The sequence below is a fragment of the Vitis vinifera genome, chromosome 19 (genome assembly GCF_030704535.1).
Source record: "Vitis vinifera cultivar Pinot Noir 40024 chromosome 19, ASM3070453v1".
NCBI lineage: Eukaryota > Viridiplantae > Streptophyta > Magnoliopsida > Vitales > Vitaceae > Vitis > Vitis vinifera.
The window spans coordinates 827,584-851,076 of record NC_081823.1 but is presented as its reverse complement, the minus strand read 5'-3'; the positions used below and the strand labels follow the sequence as shown (position 1 = coordinate 851,076).

At 30.6% G+C, this 23,493-nt stretch overlaps 1 protein-coding gene across 4 annotated transcripts; it reads right to left on the bottom strand.

Moving 5' to 3' along the window:
• Positions 1-106: 106 nt before the first annotated feature.
• Positions 107-10,814, bottom strand: LOC100250347 (probable LRR receptor-like serine/threonine-protein kinase At1g53440). Of its 4 annotated transcripts, none has more exons than XM_019217124.2 (24): positions 10,563-10,808; positions 8,244-8,409; positions 6,923-6,994; positions 6,268-6,339; positions 6,089-6,160; positions 5,933-6,004; positions 5,093-5,164; positions 4,944-5,045; positions 4,762-4,833; positions 4,570-4,641; positions 4,387-4,458; positions 4,125-4,208; positions 3,919-3,987; positions 3,682-3,738; positions 3,560-3,598; positions 3,430-3,476; positions 2,970-3,340; positions 2,707-2,899; positions 2,489-2,623; positions 2,244-2,362; positions 1,891-2,101; positions 1,564-1,801; positions 812-962; positions 107-713 (listed from the first exon to the last, which is right to left on the bottom strand). In XM_019217124.2, the coding sequence occupies exons 1-24, from the start codon at positions 10,789-10,791 to the stop codon at positions 276-278; spliced, it is 3,225 nt and encodes a 1,074-aa protein (XP_019072669.1). In that variant the 5' UTR covers positions 10,792-10,808; the 3' UTR covers positions 107-275. The 4 variants fall into 4 exon arrangements, with proteins under 4 accessions (XP_019072669.1, XP_019072671.1, XP_002283464.2 ...); XM_019217126.2 differs by having other exon boundaries at positions 4,944-5,015; XM_002283428.4 differs by having other exon boundaries at positions 4,944-5,015; positions 6,268-6,336.
• Between the last annotated feature and the right edge of the window lie 12,679 nt (positions 10,815-23,493).

Below are 23,493 nucleotides of genomic sequence, written 5' to 3'. Positions count from 1 at the left end.
AAAGAGCCCTTTTATAAAAAACCAGGAATAATTTTAATATTTTTAAATTGTTAACTAAATAGAATTTGCTTCCTGCAACATATTTGGAGTTGTATCTTACTTCTAATAAAAAAAGAAATTCTAAAATACAATTCTAATCATAAAATATATCATACAACAAAATATACTTATTTCTGTTTCTACTTCCTCAAGAATCAAATCGAAATTGTTTTTAGAAAACTTCAAGCAAGAACAACTTGGAAGTATTATTAGTATGCCTCATATTTTTTCATTGATCAGTCCAAATGTGTATTGTAAAGATCTTGGTGTCCTGTAAGAACCCTGCTTGATGAAGGAAACCCCCTTGTTTCTTCTCTGCTATGGAGGGAAATTGAGGAATCAGCCCATGGCCCATCAACTGATATGCTGCCTTGGACCTGACTGTCTACAGAGAATGCTGAGACAAGAGACTGGCTGTCCAGTGAGAGCTTCTCAAAGGCTTTGAATCTCATATCCGGGTTCATCGAATCATGCTTGATCGTTGGTGCTTGGACTGCAATTTTGCCGTCAAGCATACTCACTACAGAGGACATGGATGGCCTGAGAGTGGGGGACTGGTTGGTGCATAAGAGGGCCAAGTTCAGCATCCCCATCACCTCCTCCTCTGAGTAGTTTGATCCAAGACTTGGATCCACCAGCTCCAGAAGGTTTCCCTGCTCGTGCAGGACATAAGCCTGCAGTCCGATGTAAAACCCGAAACACGTTTTTCATTATCAGCACATATGGTCAGAAAAAATAAAGCAGAAAGGATGAGCAAGAAGCAATTGTTTACCCAATCAAGAAGATAAACAGACTCTTGCTTTGGCCTATAATTGGCGTTGCTTTTCCCGCTGACAATCTCTAAAGCAACAACTCCAAAGCTGTAAACATCTGCTTTGTCGGTCAAGTAACCCCTCGTTGCGTATTCAGGAGCCATGTATCCTCTGAAGAAAAATCAGCAGCTCAACGGTGAGTCTTGTGCTATACATATAATCAATATATGCACAAAATTATTGTTGGAAAGAGGACAAGAAGAACTAATCAACCATATTTGAGAGGAAAAATTTTCTGTATATGCATGAACCCACTTTAGAAACTCAACAGTCTTACTAAATTCTGCTTCTCTAAAACCTGAAAAAGAGGATCACCCCATTTGCTTTTGAGGTTCATATGACAACTTATGCCTCGAAGCCACTGATGCTTCAGATTTTGTAGCAACAAATTCTCAATAATAGTTGGACCTTTCTAGAGCTGTTTCAAAAATCGACTTTACAGAATAAACAATGAAGAGAATGAGCTTTTTAAACCTAAAATGAAAAAAAGAACTGCAAGTTAGAAATTCCATACTTCAGTGTTTGATTAAGTTTTCTATCAATCAAGGTCACTTCCATCTCATTGTATCAATTTATTATTTATCTGACATGAATTCAAATGCATAGAAGAAATTAATCTCCCCATTTTCAGCACCAAAGTTATAATCTTATATCATATACAAATTTGATATAGGGAAGCTAATAACAGGAGGAAATGAGTGAAAACACTCACATCGTTCCAGCTATCCGCGTGCTGATATGGGTGTTCTCGTCTTCATCCAGCTTAGCCAAGCCAAAGTCGGATATCTTAGCATTTAGATACTTATCAAGCAGCACATTTGTTGCCTTTATATCTCTATGAACAATTTTCAATCTTGACTCCTCATGAAGATATGCCAATCCCCTTGCTATCCCCAAGCATATCTTCTTCCTAGTTGGCCAGTCCAAATTTAGCCGCTGTTCTTCGGAACCTACAAGTGGTCGAGGGAAAGGCTTAAGTCATAATATTCATTGTTGAAATATAATAAAATGGAATACAAAATTCTAGTGAAGCATTTACCAAAAAGTGCACGTGCAAGACTATTGTTTTCCAAATATTCGTAAATGAGCAACAACTGGTTTCCTTCGACACAACAGCCATAAAGCTTCACAAGATTTGGGTGTTGTAAGGCAGATATCAAGCCTATTTCATTTACAAATTCTCGGTTCCCTTGCTTCGATTTTGAAGAGAGTTGCTTAACAGCAATTACTGAACCATCTGACAGTACACCCTAAGATCAAGCAGGACAAAATTTGGGATCATGAATTCAGATAATGTAAGGATGTGTGATAGCTGCAGAAAAGTATTTCATTTCCCTCTTAATCATTGCTTTGGCATACAGTTGTTAAAGGAAAATCCAAATCTGTAACTACCTTGTAAACTGGCCCAAATCCACCTTCACCAATCTTACTCGCAGAGTCAAAGTTATTTGTTGCAGCTTTGATCTGTCGTAAACTGAAATAACCAGTTTGCATCCCTAGCTCACGTAGTTCTGTAACAAGTGAAATAAAATTGGTGAAAAACAAGCACAGAGATTATCGAATATTCCCAAAGTATTGTCACAATATCAAAGAGATAAGGCATTAGAGTCACAAATTTCCTGCATTATTAATCTCACCTCTATCTTCAAGGTCTTTCCCTCCTAGGTAGCCTTTCATTCGCAGGAGTACCAAAATCAATACAAGGACCATACATGAAGTTATCACAATGCCGATAATACCTCCAATAGACAGCCCCAAGTTGGGATCAGAATCTACAAGAACGGTAAGATATATAACATCATGACAAGCTTGTGGCAAGAAAAGTAGTAAAACCCCAAATATGAGATAAGCTCACTTGTCACTGCGATAGCAGATATGAGAGGTCCATATACGCCTTTTTTTGGAATGGAATTAGTCCCTTTGCCTGTCCAGTATAAGTGGATCTCCAGAGTGCTACCATCAACAGAAGCCTCAAAATCCTTATAAATGCCCTTACCAGCACCTTCAGCTTCTTCCATGATATTAAAATCCCTCAAAACTACATTCCCCTGTTGAAAAGTACAGTCAGTTCTTTATATATTTGGAATAACGATAATGAAATTGATATTTTTCACTCACTTGAATTGAAACATCGAACAAGCGTTTCCCAAGGCTACCAAATGTCTGGTCATTAGAAAACATGATTTCAGCGAAGTAGAGTCGCAGTCTATAAATGCCCTTTCGCAAGCAAAGCCCATAATACTTGAGTGAGATGGGAGCAAGACGAGCAGTTTGGTAGATCTCAGCATCCTCTGAGTTCAAAGCAGATGTGTTTTTGGCTAGGTGACTACCATCCTCATCACCTATGAAAACCCCTGTACTGCTATAAGCCCATTTGTCTATACTATCAGTAAAGAACTGTGATGGACCCTCAACATTGTCGTCTTTTTCATATGCCTTCCTTTTAAAAGTTGTTTGCACTCCTCCACAATTGATATACAAGGAATAGTCTGCAAGTAAATGTAATTGGAATCAAGGCAGAGATTCAACTTATTTGCCACTTCATACTAGCAGAGTACAATAGGTTACAAAAGCTTACATTTGGCTTTTCGAGGGCAAGGGAGATCCTTCTTTAACCAAGGGGTCCTACAAAGTTGAACTTTGATTCAGTCTCTTGTTTATTATTCTAATGCTGAATGCACATGTAAAACAAGGTTGGAAGAACGTACATCTCTCTTGCTGAAGATGCATAACTTGAAACCAAGTTCCTGTGGAGTTATGAAAAAATGTTTCAAGAAGATGAGGGAAAAACAGAACAAAATGTACAAATAATAGATGGAAGAAAGCTTACACTTGGTTTTTGTAAGACCAAAGAAGTGGCCCTGTAAAATTGTTGTAAGATAAATCACTGCAACAGAGATTGAAGTGGAGTTAGTGATATATTTCTTGATTGAATGAGAGATTGAAATATTAATTTGGTTTCACAAGAACCACTAATAAAAAAAGACCGCATCTGTATGTAACATTCTACAATAAATGAATGATATCGTAGCCAAATCAGAACAACAGGAGACTGACAAATACTGACATATTGTTTTTAGTGTCCGAACTTATCCAGTTGGGCACTTCTCCAGTCAGTGAGTTGTTGGTGAGAAACCTGTGTACATAGATAGCACCATATCTCAGTTACAATTAAACAAGCTATGAATGGATAAAAATGATTGGTTAAGGAGCAAATAAAATGTATATTTCTGAATATTTAGAATTCCACTTTATTACAAGTATTTAACTTACATGAAATTAAGTTTTGCTCTGTCCTCTTTTTCTTCCTTAAAGCTCTCTGGAATTTTACCATTCAGTCTGTTGAAGCTCAGGTCTCTGCAAGAAAAAAGTTCAACATGAATCAGAAAAGAAGTTGTTTCCATACAACCATGTAATTTACTGATCGTATGCCATAGAACAATTATATCCTGATTATATTTTTCTTCTTACATACATATATACCAATGAAGAAAATTAAGAACATCTCTAAGAACACCCATTAAAAAAAACTTACAAAAGTTTTAAACTCTCAATATATCCAATGTCTTTTGGGATTTCACCTGTAATGGAGCAATTTCTCATCACCCTGCATAACACAAATGAGTAAAACATCTTGATAAGTTAATGGAACATAAAGTGGATAACTTGGGACTGCAGCTTGTCAATGATTCATGAAGTATATCTATCTTCAACTCACAATATTTTTAAGTTTTTCATATCCTTCAAATTGGGGAAAGATGTAGTCGGTCCACTCAAATCAGATATTAACCTGACGATTAAGATACAGCAAAACAAATTACATGCTTATATTTCTATGAATTCAATTTTAACCGTGAATAACATCATGAACTGAATAAAGCAACTATCAGATAGTGGAACACATGCTCACAATTCGATTAAGTTTTTCAACTGGGATATAGTAGAAGGAATGGGCCCGTCCATTGATGTGCCTTGCAGATACCTGCAACAGTTTAATATCTTTATAGATAACTAGAGAATTTAACTGAGCTTGTATGAAAATTTTCTCAGTGGACAAATTGGCAGGTAAATGAAATGAAGTATAATACTCACAGTTTCTCAAGGTTGGTCCAATTCCCAATCCAATCTGGTATCTTCCCAGATAAATTATTCCCATCTATCCTACTGCAAATGGTACATGGAGTACAGAAAACTCTAAATTTGCATAAAAGTATAAATGTCCAAATAATTATATCACTTACAAATCAGTTAGGTTCTTCAGATTGTGAAAATTTTCTGGTATTGTTCCAATGAAATTGTTTGCAGAAAGAACACTGTAGGAGAACCAAAAGAAAAAAAACAGATGAATTCCCTGAAAATAGTAATTAGACAACACAACCAGAATAGAGGGTCAATGCAAAGTCTTTTGTTGAAAACATTAAGAAAAAATATCACCCTCCAAACAAAGTAACTTCCCAAATGATGAACTTTGGCATTAAAAGCACAAGGTGTAAATACCCAGCAGATTAGTCCTCATCATCTTTACTTCTATTCTCTATGAAGCATTACAAATCATGCTCGACATCTCCATTTCATCATAGGATGAATTAATGAATACTAAACTCGGTTTCTTAATGTTAGAAAAATAGAAATAGCCTATATGAATTTCCATCTGTCAGTCCATAAAAACCGCCTAGTTCATAGCCATGTTCGCCTATATTTGTCTTCTTGGTTATAAATATTTCTCATGATTCACTCTGGAGATAAAGGAACAAAAAAGGTAGATTGCACTTTCAAATATATGAAAATCCATCTTCCCATTATTTTCATTAACTCGAAGTAAATGAACTCAAAAACAAGCAATTGTGCAACTGAAAATGAACTCAACCAGTATACAATCACCATATCCATGAGTCATTTCATCACACAAAATGCATTATAAAAGTCTTTGACTCAAAAAATTAGCTTCCTCAAATTGATTTTGGGCATTTTGGCAGCTAAGCAGATTACAACCAGAATACAAGGACTTAGTGATTATTTGAAATAAAAGAAATGAATAATTAATATGCATATAAGGAAAGGGATGAGAACAGCATTCTTACAGTCTCCTTAAATGACTCAACTTTCCAAGACTTGGAGGGAGATGTTCTCCAAGCTGATTAGCTTCCAAGACCCTGGAAAAGTAAATTTGGATTTGTAATCAAGGTTGGGCATCATTAATTTCTCTAATAGACATTCAACTCCATTTCATGACTTACAGCTCCTCAAGTGTACTGATATTACTGATTACTTCAGGAATCGACCCAGAGATTCTGTTTCCAACAAGAGCGCTGCAGTGTACCAAAAGTTAAACTTTCCCAACTATGAACTACTTAGTAAATTACTGGAAAACAGGATCCTCACCTCACAAGTGCAAATGCAATTAATCAGAACTTACAGAATGGTAAGAGAAAGCCGACTGAGACTTGTAGGGATCGATCCATTGATATAGTTTCGGGAGAGATCACTGCTTTAGTAAAAAAAAAGAATCCCTTAGTATATCTTAATTTTACATGGTCACCGGATAAAAGAAGAATCCCTCATTTGGGTTCAAGTCAGATACTGGAGATGACTGTACAATATCAAAAACTGAATCCGATGATGATGATCAAATAATTTTCAGGCAATATTTAGCTGTCCCATGACAGTTTATCCAGTCTATTACTATTACTAGAAAACACAAAAGTTGGTAATCACCACAACAAAACTGAAATGAGATTATTTGTTTTAATCTTTGCCTGCACTTATTATTATTATTATTATTATTATTATTATTTAAAAAAGGCAATAAAATCATGTAAATACTACGGTAAACGCAATGGACTTGTTTTGAATGTTATTTGAAACACAATGGTCTAACTTAATTCCATGGTATATTCAAACACATCAGAAGTGAACTAACCTCTGTAGTTTAGTGAAACTGCAACCCCATGTAGTAGGGATTAAGGTATTATTGAGTTAAGAAATTTGTCTGATAGGTTGAAAAAACCCAATGAAACATCAAGGCAAATTTGGTCAATTGACTTCCCAATGTCGAGAAACATGTCACTTACAGTTCTTGCAGATAAGGAAGATCTCCAAACTCATCAGGTAAAGTTCCATCCAAATCAAGACCCTTCAGCTGGCTGTAATTCACAAAAGGAAGCAAAAAATAAGAAAAGGAAAAGTACAACTGATATATAACAAAATAACTAGGCTTGGTAGACAGGCTAAAGTGCTCACTCCTAAGCATATTGTGCTTCTGCTTAATGTTTTCCGACTTTACTAGAAATCCTATAAGGACTTGTTTTATCATAAGTGGTTTTATAGGATTGGTTTATCAATGGTGTTGGGTGATAATCCTTTTTTGACTTATGCTATTGATTCCACTATTTGAGAAAGCACTTCTAGCATAAAAGGCGTTTGTAAAGAAGGATAAGGCGTTTGTAAAGAAAGATAAGGCGTTTGACAAAATTCAACAAATACTTTTAAAAAATTGAAAAATCACTAATAGTACTTTTTGGAGAAGTATTTGATGGGTAATTCTCTTAAAAACACTTAAACTAAAAATACTTCAAATATAAAACACTGTCAAGCGCACTCTAAGTCTTGCTTGGACTGCTTTAATGATAGTTTTTACTTTTTCTCTTTGTACGCATAACATTGAGAAGAAGCGGACTCTAGAGATACTACTGATTCAATTGAGGAATCAAACCATATCAATTCTTTTATAGATCGATCATCAAAGTGTTCTTTTAACCATATATTATAATATGTATAATAAAAAATAGACATTCAATTTTATCTTGAAAAGTGGAAAAGGTCAAAGTTATGACAGGAAACCTAATAATCAATGTAAACAATCATTTGAAGCTTTGATCAAATAGTGTGGGAACCAACATTTACCCTTTAGCACTCTGACATTATGAGCAAGTGAAAATCCACAAGAAAGCTCTAGTTGCATTGGGCCATTTCATTCAGCCACTAGAAAGTGGACTTAATGACAGAATTAATTGCTCACTAACATATGTTAATTGATATGGAAACAAGGCATTTGCAAATCAAGTTCAAGAGATCGAAACTGAATCAATATAAAACAAAGACAAGGCTTTCATTCACTAGACTTTGGGCAATTCATTTTGCATGAAAACAAGGTTTTAGTCCATGAATGCATTGGGAATTTACCAAAGCACAAAAATCAAAGGGCCCTACAAAGAGATAGAAAGGAAAAATAATGCCTCTGTAATCCAAAGATGTCTTTAATTCTTTCCTATTAACATTAAACAAATAATATTCCATTCCATATACTCATGCAATTACTTTTCCATTAATCTAATGGATTGAATTTTTGATATATGTATCATGTCAGGGAAGAACAAGAAAAGAAAATCATACATGTTTGTGACATGGCAAACAGTTCCTTCATTGAAGGTACAGTTGCATGTGACATTGCTGTAGCTATTATCATCGATGGTTCGGTTGAAATCTCGATTGCATGAAGCTTGGCTTATGTTCCAATATTTGTAGTTTAGCTTTTTGAATATTGTTCTAAGAGTTTGCACTGTTACAGAGTAGATACAAAATGATCGGTTATAAGGATTTATAAATATACAGAAAAAGAATGACTAATGATAACAACTCTATGAAGTGTAATCCTCTACAACCAATTCCAATCTTAAAGTGACTTCTAATATTACCAAATTTTAAAGCACTATTGATGATACTCAGCCAAACCTCTACTAAAACAAGCCAATAATTTATACTTCATTAAATTTTAATTGCATATGACCTCTCCTTTGAAGTGATCACACCATGTAAGCTACATGAATAACCAACTTGCCTTTGTCTTCAAGAATAAAAGAATAAGAAAACATGTTTAACAATAAAAAAATAAGCTACATGAATGACCAACTTGCCTTTGTCTTCAAGAATAAAAGAATAAGAAAACATGTTTAACAATCAAAAAATAGAAAAATATGGTATTTTCTAAAAACATCTTTAAGATGTTTTTAATTGTTTTCTGAGAGATGTTTTTTTAAAAAAATTATATAAATATGGAGAGTGGTTAAAACAAAGCACTATAAAAGTTATTTTAAAAATGGAAATTAGGTTTAAAATATTTTAAATTTTCAAACAAAATTTTGTTTTACAAAATATGAGAGAAAAACTATTTTTCAAAATTATTTTTAAAAACATAGAAAATAGGTTAAAAATGTTTTAAGTTCAAAAGCAAAATTTTGTTTTAACAAATCATCGTAGGATAATTTTCGAAAACTAAGCTTTGGTTGGGAAGTGTTTTCAAAAATAGTTTTGAGAAATAGTTTTTCAAAAAAAATTTATGATATTTTGTAATACAAAAATCTCTTTACGAACTTAAACGTTTTTAACATATTTTTTTTATTTTTAAATATATTTTAAAACTAATTTTTATTTGTAACACTTTATTTTTAATTATTTTCTATATTTGTATAATTAGTTTTTAAAATGATCATTAGAAAACAAATGAAAATACGAAAAGATATTTTCTAAAAATACGTTATTTTTAATTTTTAAAAACATAAATTTATTTTCCTTTTTTTTTCCTAGTTGTAAAACACATTTTCTTATTCATTTTTTCCCGAAGAACAAAAAAATATTTTTTAAAAAAATTGAAAAAATACGGCCTATTTTGGTACATGTATTTTAGTCCAAAATATGCATTTCATATGGTCAAGACCTAGCCACATCAATGTTCTTCTTCTGCCTTTGATTTTGAAGACCAGTTGATATCACACAACCAATCAACAACAATCCGTAACTCATCCAATTTTCCACACGCAACCCGATATCCTTATTCCACACAACCATGGAATCAAGACAAATTGGTGGGCCTAAAGATTAATTCAGGTAGGCCCAAAGTCCAGCAAGTGGACCTGGGACTGACTCAGAGATGACTTCAATATGGTCTGACAATTCAAGTGGACATGGTACTGTTCCTTTTCCTTCTTTTTCTACCATTTCCTGACAATATAGGTAATAATCCAATGTAAATAAAGTCCAAATACTAAAATAAACATATGTATTTTCCTTAATCAAATGGAATTTGCCACCATGGTAATAAATACAAATATAGATATTTTTCTTTGTCCAATGATGGATTGATAACTCTGGGCTCTATCCAAAAGCTATTCAAAGTAATTAATATCAAATCTTTTCTCACATTTGTTTTCAAGTGTATAAATATGAAAAAAATATATATATAATTAAATTAATTAAAATTTTATATATTTTAAAATTTCTTATTACCCGTAACCAAATATAGCCTATCGTTTCAGATAAAAAATTCGCTATGGCTCAGAGGCACGAACAATTTTCCAGCAGAATGATATAAGCCAACGTTTGGTAGCAGAGAAAGCAGAGGAAAATTTGAAAAAGAAAATAAAACATAATTTGATATGCCTGCTTTTCTGTTTCCATAAGAATTCCCAGAGCATGATAAAATTTAAACAACTGTGAGACAAACAGAGATGTCAAAATTCTCGCAAACCATGAGAAATCCACAAGATTCCAAAAAATTATAGCAGTGAAGTATTAAACAAAGCACAGATACCTCGAAAAAACCCACGTTCCGAAACCAAATTTACTTCTCTTTCTCCCCAAATTTCTTTAACAACAAAACCCAAGTTTCATTTTCCCCAGAAATGGAAAGAACAAGTGAGATTACAGTGGTGATACCTTCATCTTTTGGAATAAGTTGAGCATGGGATGTGAACTCAGAAGAACAAAAGAAACCCAGCAACAACAAGAGGAGAAGAGACGAAGAATCCATGGATTCGCTCTGTAGCAATGGCTGGTTCGCTTTACACCGAATTGAATGAGTGGGAGAGAGGGGTTTAAAGGAGGTTTTTAAAGAGGAGAAGCTTTGAATGTTCAACCACACGAAGGTCCGTTCATGGCTGCGCATTACTTTTCCTTTTTCATTAAATTATTATTTTATAAATTCAAATGAATTTAAGGATGAATTCCCATGAAATTTATGGCATGGAAACTCAGACACGTAACAAAAATGAGATTTTAAAGTAGCTTTAGTTACTTTATGAAACTAATGCTCTGTGGGTGAATGATGTTGACTGTTTTTATTTTTTTATATAAATTTTATAACCGTATCTTTTATATTTTTCTTATTTACCATAACCCCTCATAAAATATCAATAATTTAATATTTTTTTAAAAATATTTAGTTTTTTATGTTAGATAAAAATTAAAACTCACATATAAATTATTTTTTATTTTTTATAATTTATTTTTATTTTTCATAATAACCTAAAATTTAATTTGAATAACTTTTTTTAACTTAAAATTATTATAATAATTCTACGAAATCTGAAAAATATAATTTAATGTTTGAAAAGATATTTTTAAGAGTATATAACTTTTTTTTTCATTATGTTTGAAAAAGCTGAATTTCTTATTTATACTTATTTTTATTTTTAGTCTTTCATTTATTACTATTACGAAATTCAAATTTATTATGGTAATTCTATTGATAAAATTTTTAAATATTAATAATTTAATATTTAAAAATTAATTTGAGTTATTAAATTTTAATAATTAATAATGATTGCTACCATATCTTTTAATCATTTTCAATAAAATTACTTTTTTAACAAGAATTTTAAATTTTAAATTTATTTATTATTAATAATTATTTAAAAAATAAAATTTATAAGTCTTATAGCTGAAACTCTTTGAATGGAAAGAGATAACATTTTTAAAGAATATGAATGATTTTTTTTTTATTAATGAAGTAATTTAAATTAATTTTAAGAGTTATATATATATATATATATATTATTAAAAAATAATAATTTAATTGTAAGTTATTTACTTTAAATAATTTAAAATTAATTAAAATAATATATAAAATAAAAAAAATTAAAATATGATATTAATTAATAAATAATACTTATAAATAGATAAATCAACTATATTTTTATTGACCTCATTTTGGGCCTTTTTCACATCTTTTTTGAGACCACTTGGATTGGAGACAACATATTCTCTCCTGAGCCCTGACAGATGGTTATTACAGTAAGGAGAGGGTAAGGCTGGGAGGGTAGGATACGTTGCTGCAGATATATTTCGAGAGGGTGGGTGACTAAGAGGCAAACGAAAAAAAGAAAAAGTTCTACAGAGAAAGGAGGGGCTGAAGAATTTTTGCAGAAGGAAAGGGGAAAACAAATTAAAAAAAAAAAAAATCAAATTTTCAAATAAAAGGTGATTGATCTTAACAATACGGCTTCACAATTATATTGATACATAATATATTATAATAATATAAAATTATCTTTTATATTTCTTTAAATAATTTATATTTTTATAATTAAGTGATTAACTTAATTTTTATATTTATATTATATGTGATATATTTTTCTTAAATCATATAAATCCAAATTATTCTGATATTTCTAGATATGTAAAATAAAAAAATATTATGATCTCCATTTCTAAATTAATCATCCATAAAGATTTGTTATTTATGTGATTGATAAATAATTTAGTTAAAAATTTGATATCCATTAATAAATAATATTTATAAATGAATATATAATAATATAATAATATATTATCCTATAATATTATATTAATAGATAATAGATAGTAATATATTATAATAATATAAGATTTTTCTTTAATTTTTTATAAAAAATTATATACTTATTTTATAATAATCTAGACTTTTAGTTAAAAATTTATGATGGTAACTTTAAAAACTTAAAATATTGACAATTAACATTTTGTTATAAAATATGAGATTCTGTACCAGTATGGTAACTTATGGATGATTATCCATAAATACATTTTGTAACTCCTTATAAAATGAAGAGATCCCTAATGAAATTCAAGAGGATTTTTTCATGCATTCTATTAACTTTTTCTTGTTTTCTTATTTTCTTTTTATAACACGTTATTAGCACGAATAATTTCTACAAAAGAAAAGATTTTTCTCATAAATACAAAGACTCTTCTCTCTTCTTTTTCACAAAAAAAAAGTATGTGATAAACTTACATTATTATTTTTTATTTTATTACCCTTTGACTATCTATTTTCACTTATTTTATTTGAATACAAAAATACGTACAATCCCTATAACTAGAAGTTATGAGATAAATTATAAATTATAGGGTAAATTCATAACCAGAAGTTATGAAAAATATGTGCAATCCTTATAACCAAAAGTTATGGGGGAAATTACAAAATTACAAATATATGACTATGATCCTTAATTATTTATTTTTAATTATACGGTATAACTAGAAGTTATATCAAATAATATTATATAGTCGGAAGTTATAAAATGAATAGTTCATAATTTGAAGTTATGTACAAATTTATGCAAAAATAGTTCATAACCTGAAGTTATGTACAAATTTAAATATTTTTTTGTGCTGACAAAATAATTATGGCCTAAAACTATGAAAGATATTAACTTTTAATTTATTTAATTTTTTTTTAATTATACTATGTAACTAGAAGTTATACATAAATGGTTCATAGCTTGAAGCTATGTACAAATTTGAATATTTTATTGTGTTATATATGCTCTCATGTTTTTTATACAACTTATTAAATCATCATCAATGACTAATATTTTTCCATTGATTTTAACTCTTTCTCTATGATAATATTTCTTTAACTCTATAAAGACGAGGTATTTATGATAATGTTTTATGACTTGTTACTTTGATGAAACACTTGTCTCATTAATTGCACAACATTGATGACAAATAATAATATATCAGGTGATAGAAATCTGATTAAAGGCTCCAAAACTTATACTATGTCACTAATAGTATTTGATTCCATGTGAATGACACTTTATGCGATGCTAGATCTAGAATAATCTTGTAAAACCAACTTGGTCCCTTGAGGTAAAAGGTCGTATGGATGTATATTATAAAATTAGAAGTTTTTATTTAGTGACTAGTCTACCTATACACTTAAAAGGTAGAATGACATGTTGTGCATATTATCATTTTAATGAGACAATTTTCTCGTCGTTAGGGGGAGAAGAGCCAGTTCCAGAAGAACGGAGTGAAATTACTTGGAATGCATTGACTTTGACTTATCTTGATCCTCGTACCAGTCAATATGAACTGGAAGTTTAAAAGATTATTTATTTGTAAAATCTTGCAAATCAATTACAAGATGCATTCATTGATACAAAGAAAGTGACAAAGTCATATATCTTGGTTGCAAATACTCCAACACAGATTGGTGTCCCTGTAGGATAGTTAACAAATGAATCTAAAATACGCCTGAAGCGTGATAGACTTGTCGGCTCAAATGATGTAACTCCTCGAAAGATGAGAACCTAAGAAAAACTTGACACTCTAAAAGAGACCATCAAAATGACTGATCAGTTTAAAATTGATAAATCTATAACCCCAAAAGAGGCACAAATAATGCAGAAAGCCCTTGAAGAGGCACATATTGAATAAGAAGCCCTCGAAGAGGCACATGTACATAAAAATTGTGAGATCTGAGTAAGTTATGTACACAGAAAAAAAATGGAATCGAAATAATATTGTTATTAACAATATTTTCGCTTTCCAAGTGACCTCCAATATCATAAGAAATGATGAAGATCTCGAACCACGAAATGTGGAAGAATGCTGACATAGAAATGATTGGTCAAAATGGAAAGAAGCTATGTAAGCAAAGTTAAACTTATTAACAAAATGAGAAGTTTTTGGACCTGTAGTCCAAACACCTAAAGATGTAAAGCTTGTTGGGTACAAATGGGTATTTCTACGAAAACGTAATGAGAATAATGAGATCATAAGATATAAAGTGCGATTAGTAGCACAAGATTTCTTGCAAAGACCTGATATTGACTACGAGGAAACATTCTCTCCCATCATGGATACAATCACATTTTGTTTCTTAATTAGTTTGGTAGTCCTAGAAGGACTAGATATGCGTCTCATGGATGTTATTATAACATATTTATACGGATCCATGGATAATGATATATACATGAAAATCCTTGAAGGAATTAAATTGCATGAAGCAAATTGTACAAAGCCTCGTAACATGTACTCAATCAAGTTAAAATAATCATTGTATGGAATAAAACAATCTAGACACATGTGGTACAATCGCCTTAATGAATACTTGCTAAAAAAAATGGTATATGAATAACCCTATATGCTCATGCATCTTCATTAAGAAATCAGAAACCGGATTTGCAATTATTGCAATATGTTGATGACTTAAATCTGGTTGGAACTCTTGAAGAGCTCACAAGAACAACAAATTACTTGAAAAAGGGAATTTGAAATGAAATATCTTGAAAAAACAAAATTTTATCTCGGTTTGTAGATTGAGTATTTTCCTAATGGAGTTTTAGTACATCAATCAATATACATTAAGAAAGTTTTGAAGCATTTTTATATGGATAAAGCGCATCGTTTAAGTTTTCTAATGGTTGTTAGATCACTTGATGTGAAAAATGACCTATTTTGTCCTTACAAAAAAGATGAAGAATTACTTGGTCTTAAAGTACCATATCTTAGTCCTATTGGTGCACTTGTGTATCTTGCCAATTGTACACATTCAGACATTTCTTTTTCTGTTAATTTATTAGCTAAATACGGTTCCATTCAAACTCGAAGACATTGGAATGGTATCAAACATATATTGTGTTATATTCGCGGAACTACTAATATGAGTTTATTTTACTTAAGGGAATCAAAACAACAATTGCTTAGATATGCAAATACAGGATATCTTTTAGATTCACATAAAGGTAGGTCACAAACAGGGTACGTGTTTAATTACAATGGTACTACTGTTTCATGGAGATCTGTCAAACAAATAATGGTGGCCACATCATCAAATCCTTCATAAATACTAGTAATTTATGAAGCAAGTCATGAATGTATATAGCTAAGATCTATGATCGAGTATATTCGAGAATCATGTGGACTTTCTTCTATCAAAGGTGACCCGACAATATTATTTGAAGATAATGTTGCATGCATTGCACAGATTAAAGAATGATACATTGAGGGTGATAGAATTAGGCATATATTGCCCAAGTTTTTTACTTTCATTAACTCTAGAAGAGTGATGAAATTACTATTCGACGAATAAGATCAATTGGCAATTTAGTAGATCTATTCACAAATGTATTATCAACTGCAATACTCAAGAAACTCGTTGGAATAGGCTAATACAAAGATCTCTATGTTGCATAACTAGAGAAAATATAATCATGTCTACATGAGGGGGAACTAATTGATAAGAATGTCATTACACTACACTATTTTTTCCTTCATCCAGGTTTTGTCCCATTGGGTTTTACTGACAAGGTTTTTAACGAGGTAGTTGTAGCAATCCAAAAGAATATTATACTCTTTTTCCTTCACTAGGGTTTTTCTTAGTAAGGTTTTAATGGGACGTATTCTTATGATCATTCAAGGGGGAGTGTTATAAAATATGATATTCTGTACCACTATGGTAACTTGTAGAAGATCATCCATAAATATATTTTGTAACTCCCTATAAAAGGGAGAGGCCCCTAATGAAATTCAAGAGAGTTTTTGCATGCATTCTATTATCTCTTTCTTGCTTTCTTCTTCTCTCACTTTATTTTATAGCTCTTCTTGCTAGAATTCTTATGCAAATGATGTTTGTTATACGAAAAACTGAGATTGGAAGCTATTTATGTTTGAACATCTGTAGATTCTTATGCAAAGATGCAGTTCATTTACCAGTATTAATTGAAGACTCAGATGGCAGCTTAATTCCATGCACAGAGCTGGAACTGCTGCCAACCTCGATGGTTCAAATTCAACAAAAGACAGAAGATTGGTATGGTTGATTATCAGGATTTATCCATAAGTTTTTATTTGGGAAAAATACGTTTATGATACAAAATAAAAAAAAAATCATAAAATAAGAGTTAAAATTTATAAAATAATAATTTCAAATAATTATTTAAAAATAATTAATATTTTCATATGCTTTTTTATCAAAGACAATGTTTTTAATGGTTTAGATACTTTGTTACCAATAATATAATTTTATTTTTATTTTCCTTCTTCTTCATCTTTTCTAAATAAAAAAGAAAAAAAATATTAATTTGTAATAGTCTTGGATTTTAATACTCCTACAAGTGGGTACAAGCTATATGACAAATCAATTGACAAGGTGACAAGTCAAAGGAAATGTGGGGTTTTTTTTTGTGAAGTTTTCAACATATGCAGGGCTTGAATCTCTCTCCTTTCCATCTAATTATTGTACTTTTTTATTCGAAATTCTACATCTACAATGCTTTTCATCCTTATCCAAAACCCCAAAGAAAATCCAAAGAAAATCAACATGCAAAAGCAAATAAACTTTTTCCTTTCAACCAAACACTTTTATGCATTAAAATGATTTCAATTTAAAAGTATTTAGTTACCAAAATTTTAATTATATTTGTAAGAACACTAAAAATTTTAACAATTAAAATATTATATTACACGTGGATATGAATTAAATAGTATTAGGCTTAATTAATCCCTTTTTCCCAAAGAAGCTTAATTAAATCTTCTATAAAAACGGTTGTGTTAGTGTCTTTTAAAAGTTAGTGTTGAATTTATATTTTATAATGTGGAAAAGAAAAGCAAAACAACATGTGATTTTGGAAACTTAATGGTCGGCTTTTGACAAATCTTATGAAAATTCAACATGGAAAAACAACAAAAAGTAAAGGAAAAAGCTTTGATGCAATTAATGATAGCATAGAAAAGTCAACCCGTGAACCATCCTTCCAACGGGAGCTTTGAAAATTTGTATATACTTCACTAATGTTTTATTTTTAAAACTTTTTCTTTTCTTTTATAGGTTTTTTTAATTATATATTTAAAAGCTAACGAAATACTAAAAATCTATTTGATAATTATTGTTAAAAATAATTTTTTATTCTTTAAAATTAAAAATTAAAAAAAAACACGTTTAATAGCTGAAAATTATTTTCTAAAAATATTTTTTTAATTATTTTTACTTATTTTATAAGGGTTATTTTAAATAATAATTATAGACAGAAAGATAAAAAATAAAAATTTGATATAAAAATTATTTTTAAAATACATAAAACATATTAAAAATATTTTACATTTCCTATTCTATAAAATATAAAAAAAAATAGTTTCTAAAAATTATTCTCAAAAACAATTTTTGTTTTAAATTTATCAAATAGTCCTATATTTTTTTGCGAAAATGAAAATTAATGCTTTATTTGGAACATTATTGCAATGTTTGGTTTAAAAATAGGTATTAAAAAAAAATGATTTTTTTCATTTTTAATTTATAATACAAAAATAAAAATTTAAATATAATTATAATTAATTAAAATTTTGTATATTTTAATTTTCATGTATTTTATAAAATAACTAAAGCTACTTTTTTCCAATATTAAACAATATTTCAAATAAATTCTTTTAATTAAAATTTATTATAGTAACTTTTATAAATATAAAATATTAAGAGCTCCGGAGGAGAGTCCAATCTTGATCCTGTAATTCTTGGAAGTGACTTCTTGGAAGCGGTTTAGTAAGAGCGTCGGCAAGTTGATCTGCTGAGAAAATTGGATGACGGCCAAGATAGACAATATAGGCACTTTGTGTTGAAGAATAACCAAGAAAAACACAAGGAGTGGAATAAGAGTCAAGTTTATGTTGAGAATAAGGACGAAACCATAGATAATATAAGCAACCGAACACCCGAAGTTTAGTGTAATTGGGTGGAGACTCAAAGAGTTTGTCAAAAGGAGATGAGAGATGTAGTGTGGGTGTGGGCATATGATTGATGGGATATACAGTAGTGACAAAGGCGTAAGTCCAATAAGTTAGAGAGCTCTTGGTACACTGCTGTAATTGTTCCTTCAATTGTTTAATATGACCACGAGATGGTTTGACATAGGTATTGGTTAAGGTTGTCATGCATCAAGGGAAGTGGTGGTGCGGGCAATAAGTAGTTGTAGCGAAATAGAGATAACACCAAGGAGAGCGTTAAAGATGAGACGATCATGATGCTTCCAGGTTGTGTATGCCAGATTTGGGGATGCAACACCAGTGACGGTGACGGTGGGTGGTGGTGGAGTATGAGCGCCATCAATGAAGTGATGAAAATTATAACCTTCAAGAAGATATTGAATTTGAAGGCTTCATGTGAGATAATTGGTGGATGACAATTTGGTGATATTGGAGAGATTGATTGTAAGGAGGGGATGTTGAGAATCTTGGGAGTTTTGGATGGTGATAGGATCGTTAGTGGAAGAGAATGATGCACCAAAAGTCATTGAGGAAAAGGAAAAAAAAAAAGAAAAAAAATATGTCCAAGAAGATTAGGCCTGGGATAGATATCATATTGAAGTAGATAGATGATTATTGAGAAACAATTACTTGACTTTTTCATTGATTAAGAATGAATATATATACACAAACGTAAAACACAAAAATAGGAAGCAGTTTACCCAAAACACAAAAATAGGAAACAATTCTAAAATTAGCCTAAAACACAAAAATTGAAAATTACCATGAATTAGAAGAATTTAAAAATAGAAAGAAAATCTATTATTAAATAGAAAGAAAATCAATTATAATGAATTCTCTAATACTAAAATGTGTGGATATTTGAAAATTTCTCTACTTAAATATTCTAATTGGACTCCCACTTTTATTATCACCATTATTTTTTATTGAATGAATACTTAGTAAATATTAAATAATTTATATTTCTTTAAATAATTTATATTTTTATAATTAAGTGATTAACTTAATTTTTATATTTATATTATATGTGATATATTTTTCTTAAATCATATAAATCGAAATTATTCCGATATTTCTAGATATGTAAAATAAAAAAAAATATTTTGATCTCCATTTCTAAATTAATCATCCATAAAGATTTGTTATTTATGTGATTGATAAATTAATTAGTTAAAAATTTGATATCCATTAATAAATAATATTTATAAATAAATGTATAAAAAATATAATAATATATTATCCTATAATATTATATTAATAGATAATAGATAGTAATATATTATAATAATATAAGATTTTTCTTTAATTTTTTATAAAAATTTATATACTTATTTTATAATAATCTAGACTTTTAGTTAGAAATTTATGATGATAACTTTAAAAACTTAAAATATTGACAATTAACATTTTGTTATAAAATATGAGATTCTATACCAGTATGGTAATTTATGGATGATTATCCATAAATATATTTTGTAACTCCCTATAAAATTGAGAGATCCTAATGAAATTCAAGAGAGTTTTTTCATGTATTCTATTCTCTCTTTCTTGTTTTTATTTTTTTATTTTTTTATAACACGTTATCAACATGAATAGTTTCTTCAAAAGAAATAGAAAGAGTTTCTTCTCTTCAGAAAAATACAAAGACTATTCTTTCTTCTTTTTCACAAAAAAGTATGTGATAAACTTATATCATTATTTTATACTTTATTACCCTTTGACTCTCTATTTTCACTAATTTATATGAATACAAAAATACGTACAATCCCTATAACTAAAAGTTATGGGATAAATTATAAACTATAAGATAAATTTATAACTAGAAGTTATGAAAAATATGTGCAATCCTTATAACCAAAAGTTATGAGGAAAATTACAAAATTACAAAATTACAAATATATGATCAGAAGTTATGTATATGATTCTTAATTATTTATTTTTAATTATATGGTATAACTGAAAGTTATATAAAATAATATTACATAGTCGGAAATTATAAAATGAATAATTCATAATTTGAAGTTATGCACAAATTTATGTAAAAACAGTTTATAGTCTGAAACTATATACAAATTTAAATATTTTTTTATTTTAACAAAATAATCATGCCCAAAGATATAAAAGATGTTAACTTTTTAATTTCTTTAATTTTTTTTAATTATATTGTGTAACTATTAATGATTTCTTTTTTTTCTTTTTTTAATATTTAGCTATAAATAAAACAAAAAGGATAATTTTGTCGTTCAATCTTTGGAAACAAACCAGATATGATGAACAAAGGCCGTGGACTAGTCAACCGTACTAATTTGCCACTGAATACAAGGAGCATCCAAATTCCAAAAGGACCAAGGGGAAGGACTCACGTCATGTCACAATGTGGAAAATAACAACTGTGGGGGCCATCTCATTTATATGACGCGTCACATTAAATATAGATATAATCCATTAATAATGACAACGGATGTTTGAATGAAGCCAAGGCATGGAATAATCCGTCGCAATCTGTCAAAGTGCCCTCTGTAATGGACCTAATTGCTGAATGAATTAGTTTAACTAGCATACTCAATGACATGTGATGTTTGGCCTTAGAGAACTTATTATTCTACCTGGAATTTAGAAAAAATTCATTCTATTTTGGAAAAGCATCAAATGCATCCAACCTCCCACCATCCGTCTCATATAGGGTTGGTAAAATTATTCAAATTAAAGAGGAAATTTCATAGGAAGGCAGGACCAGAATAAGGACACTTTCAACAACGGATTCAGTAAAAAAACAGTGATAATCATCAGTTGCAGGAGGATTACCTACACGGTTTGCTCGATGCTCGCAATTTGCAGCAGCAATGGACTGGGCAATAGCGACAAGAACTCCCTTCCATGTTCCAGACCTAGTAAGAAGCTTGCTTGATCAAGAATCCTCGAGTCTTCTCTGCTATTGAAGGAAACCGAGGAATCCATCCTTGGCCCATCAACTGATATGCTGCCTTGGACCTGATGAGACATGAAGCTTGCTGTCCATTGAGAGCTTCTCAAAGGCTTTGAATCTCATGCCTGGGTTGATTGTATCATGCTTGATGCTCGTTGCTTGGACCGCAGATTTGCCTTTGAGCATGCTAATTACAGAGGACATTGATAATGAAACTTAAAGATGTAGAGGAAAAGACTGTCCAGAAAGGACGTGCAGGAAACCAAAAGATATCCCAATGGAAAAGACAATCAAACTCCTGCTTTGGCCAGCAACTGGTGTTGCTGTTCCTCAGTTAAGCAACCCCTCTTCGAGTATTCAGGAGCCATGTATCCTCTGAAGAAAAATCAGCAGCTGAATGTTGAGTCTTGTGATATACTAACAAGCAATGTGTGCACAAAATTAACATTACAAAGAGATACAAGAAGAGCTAATCAACAATGTCTGCGAGTTAAAATTTTCAGTATATCCATGAACTTGCCTCAGAAACTAGACAACGTCTAATTTTTGCGTTTGATGGACAACAAAATCAAGGAAAAGGGATGATCGGATTCTATTGGATGAGGGGCCAATCACCAGGACAGAAGACTTGATAGACATTTTGCATTGAACAACTGCATGAATTTTATCCATTTAGCTTAACCATATTGTTTCCGACAAAAATATGTAACATCTAATGAAGCGAAAAACTAGTCCTCTACAAAAAAAACCAATAATTTAGTCCATATTAGATTGACTTGTATATGACATCTCCTTTGAACTAATCACACTATGTGAGTAAGGCATGGACTTTGCTGCAAGACTGAGCAGCAAAAGTTGGGGACTGAAAGCTAGTGAGTAAAGACTTGCTTTGAACCCTGGATTGCCTACAAAATGTATATATTTTTATTCCAAAACATGAATCATTTCACATGCATTGCAATGCCTTGTCTTAGAGGCCTATTTAATCTAAATTTTGTATTTTGAAAATTTAATAATCTACATTATAGATTATTTTATAATCATAAGGTCAAGAACTATCCATATCACTGATTAATTCTTTTTCCTACCTTTGACATTCCAACATCAGTGGGTTACACAATGCAATGTCATCCAAGGAACCAGTCAACCAAATACCATAACCCACCCATCTGGCCCAACTATTAACCCTAACCACCCAACCTAGCTGACCCACAGGAAAGGACTTTTATGCAATGAATCATATATATATATATTCACTGAGGTTGTGTTTGTGGGACCTTATCCCTTGCCTATATGAGAAAAGGACCCTTAACTACTGCAATTCTTCAAACATTTCATCCCTTGCCCTCATTGACCCACTTTCAAGAGTCAAAACTCGTGTTAATTAATGAATTGAAAGCAATGACATAAATCAAACTGTTGTTACCTAACAAAACCATTCAAGGAATTTTGATATATGACGCTATAGTTCTTTTACTGACCAAAAACTTCCAAGTGCCTTTGAATGTCTTTGATTGTCTAAGAACCCTAAGGGGTTTTCTGATTTTCTACCACAAAAACATCATCTTCTCACATGTTAGTTGTCACCATCATTTCTTCGAATCTCAAATCAATAAAAATTGGTGGGCCTCCCGCTCAATTCAGGTAGGCGAACAACTCAACAAGTTGGCATTGGACTGAGTCAAAGTTAGCTTCAACAATGTGACAATTCAAGTGGGCCCAAACCCCAATAGAGTAGAGATGCTCATTCCACATCATACCAAGACAAATTGGTGGGGTCGTAGTTAATTCAGTTGGGCCTGAAGCCTAGAAAATGGGCTTTGGATTTGGTATGGTCTGATAATTCAAGTGGGCTCAAGCCCAATAGAGTAAAACCTTTTATTCCCTTCTGTTTATCAACTTTTTTGGATACAT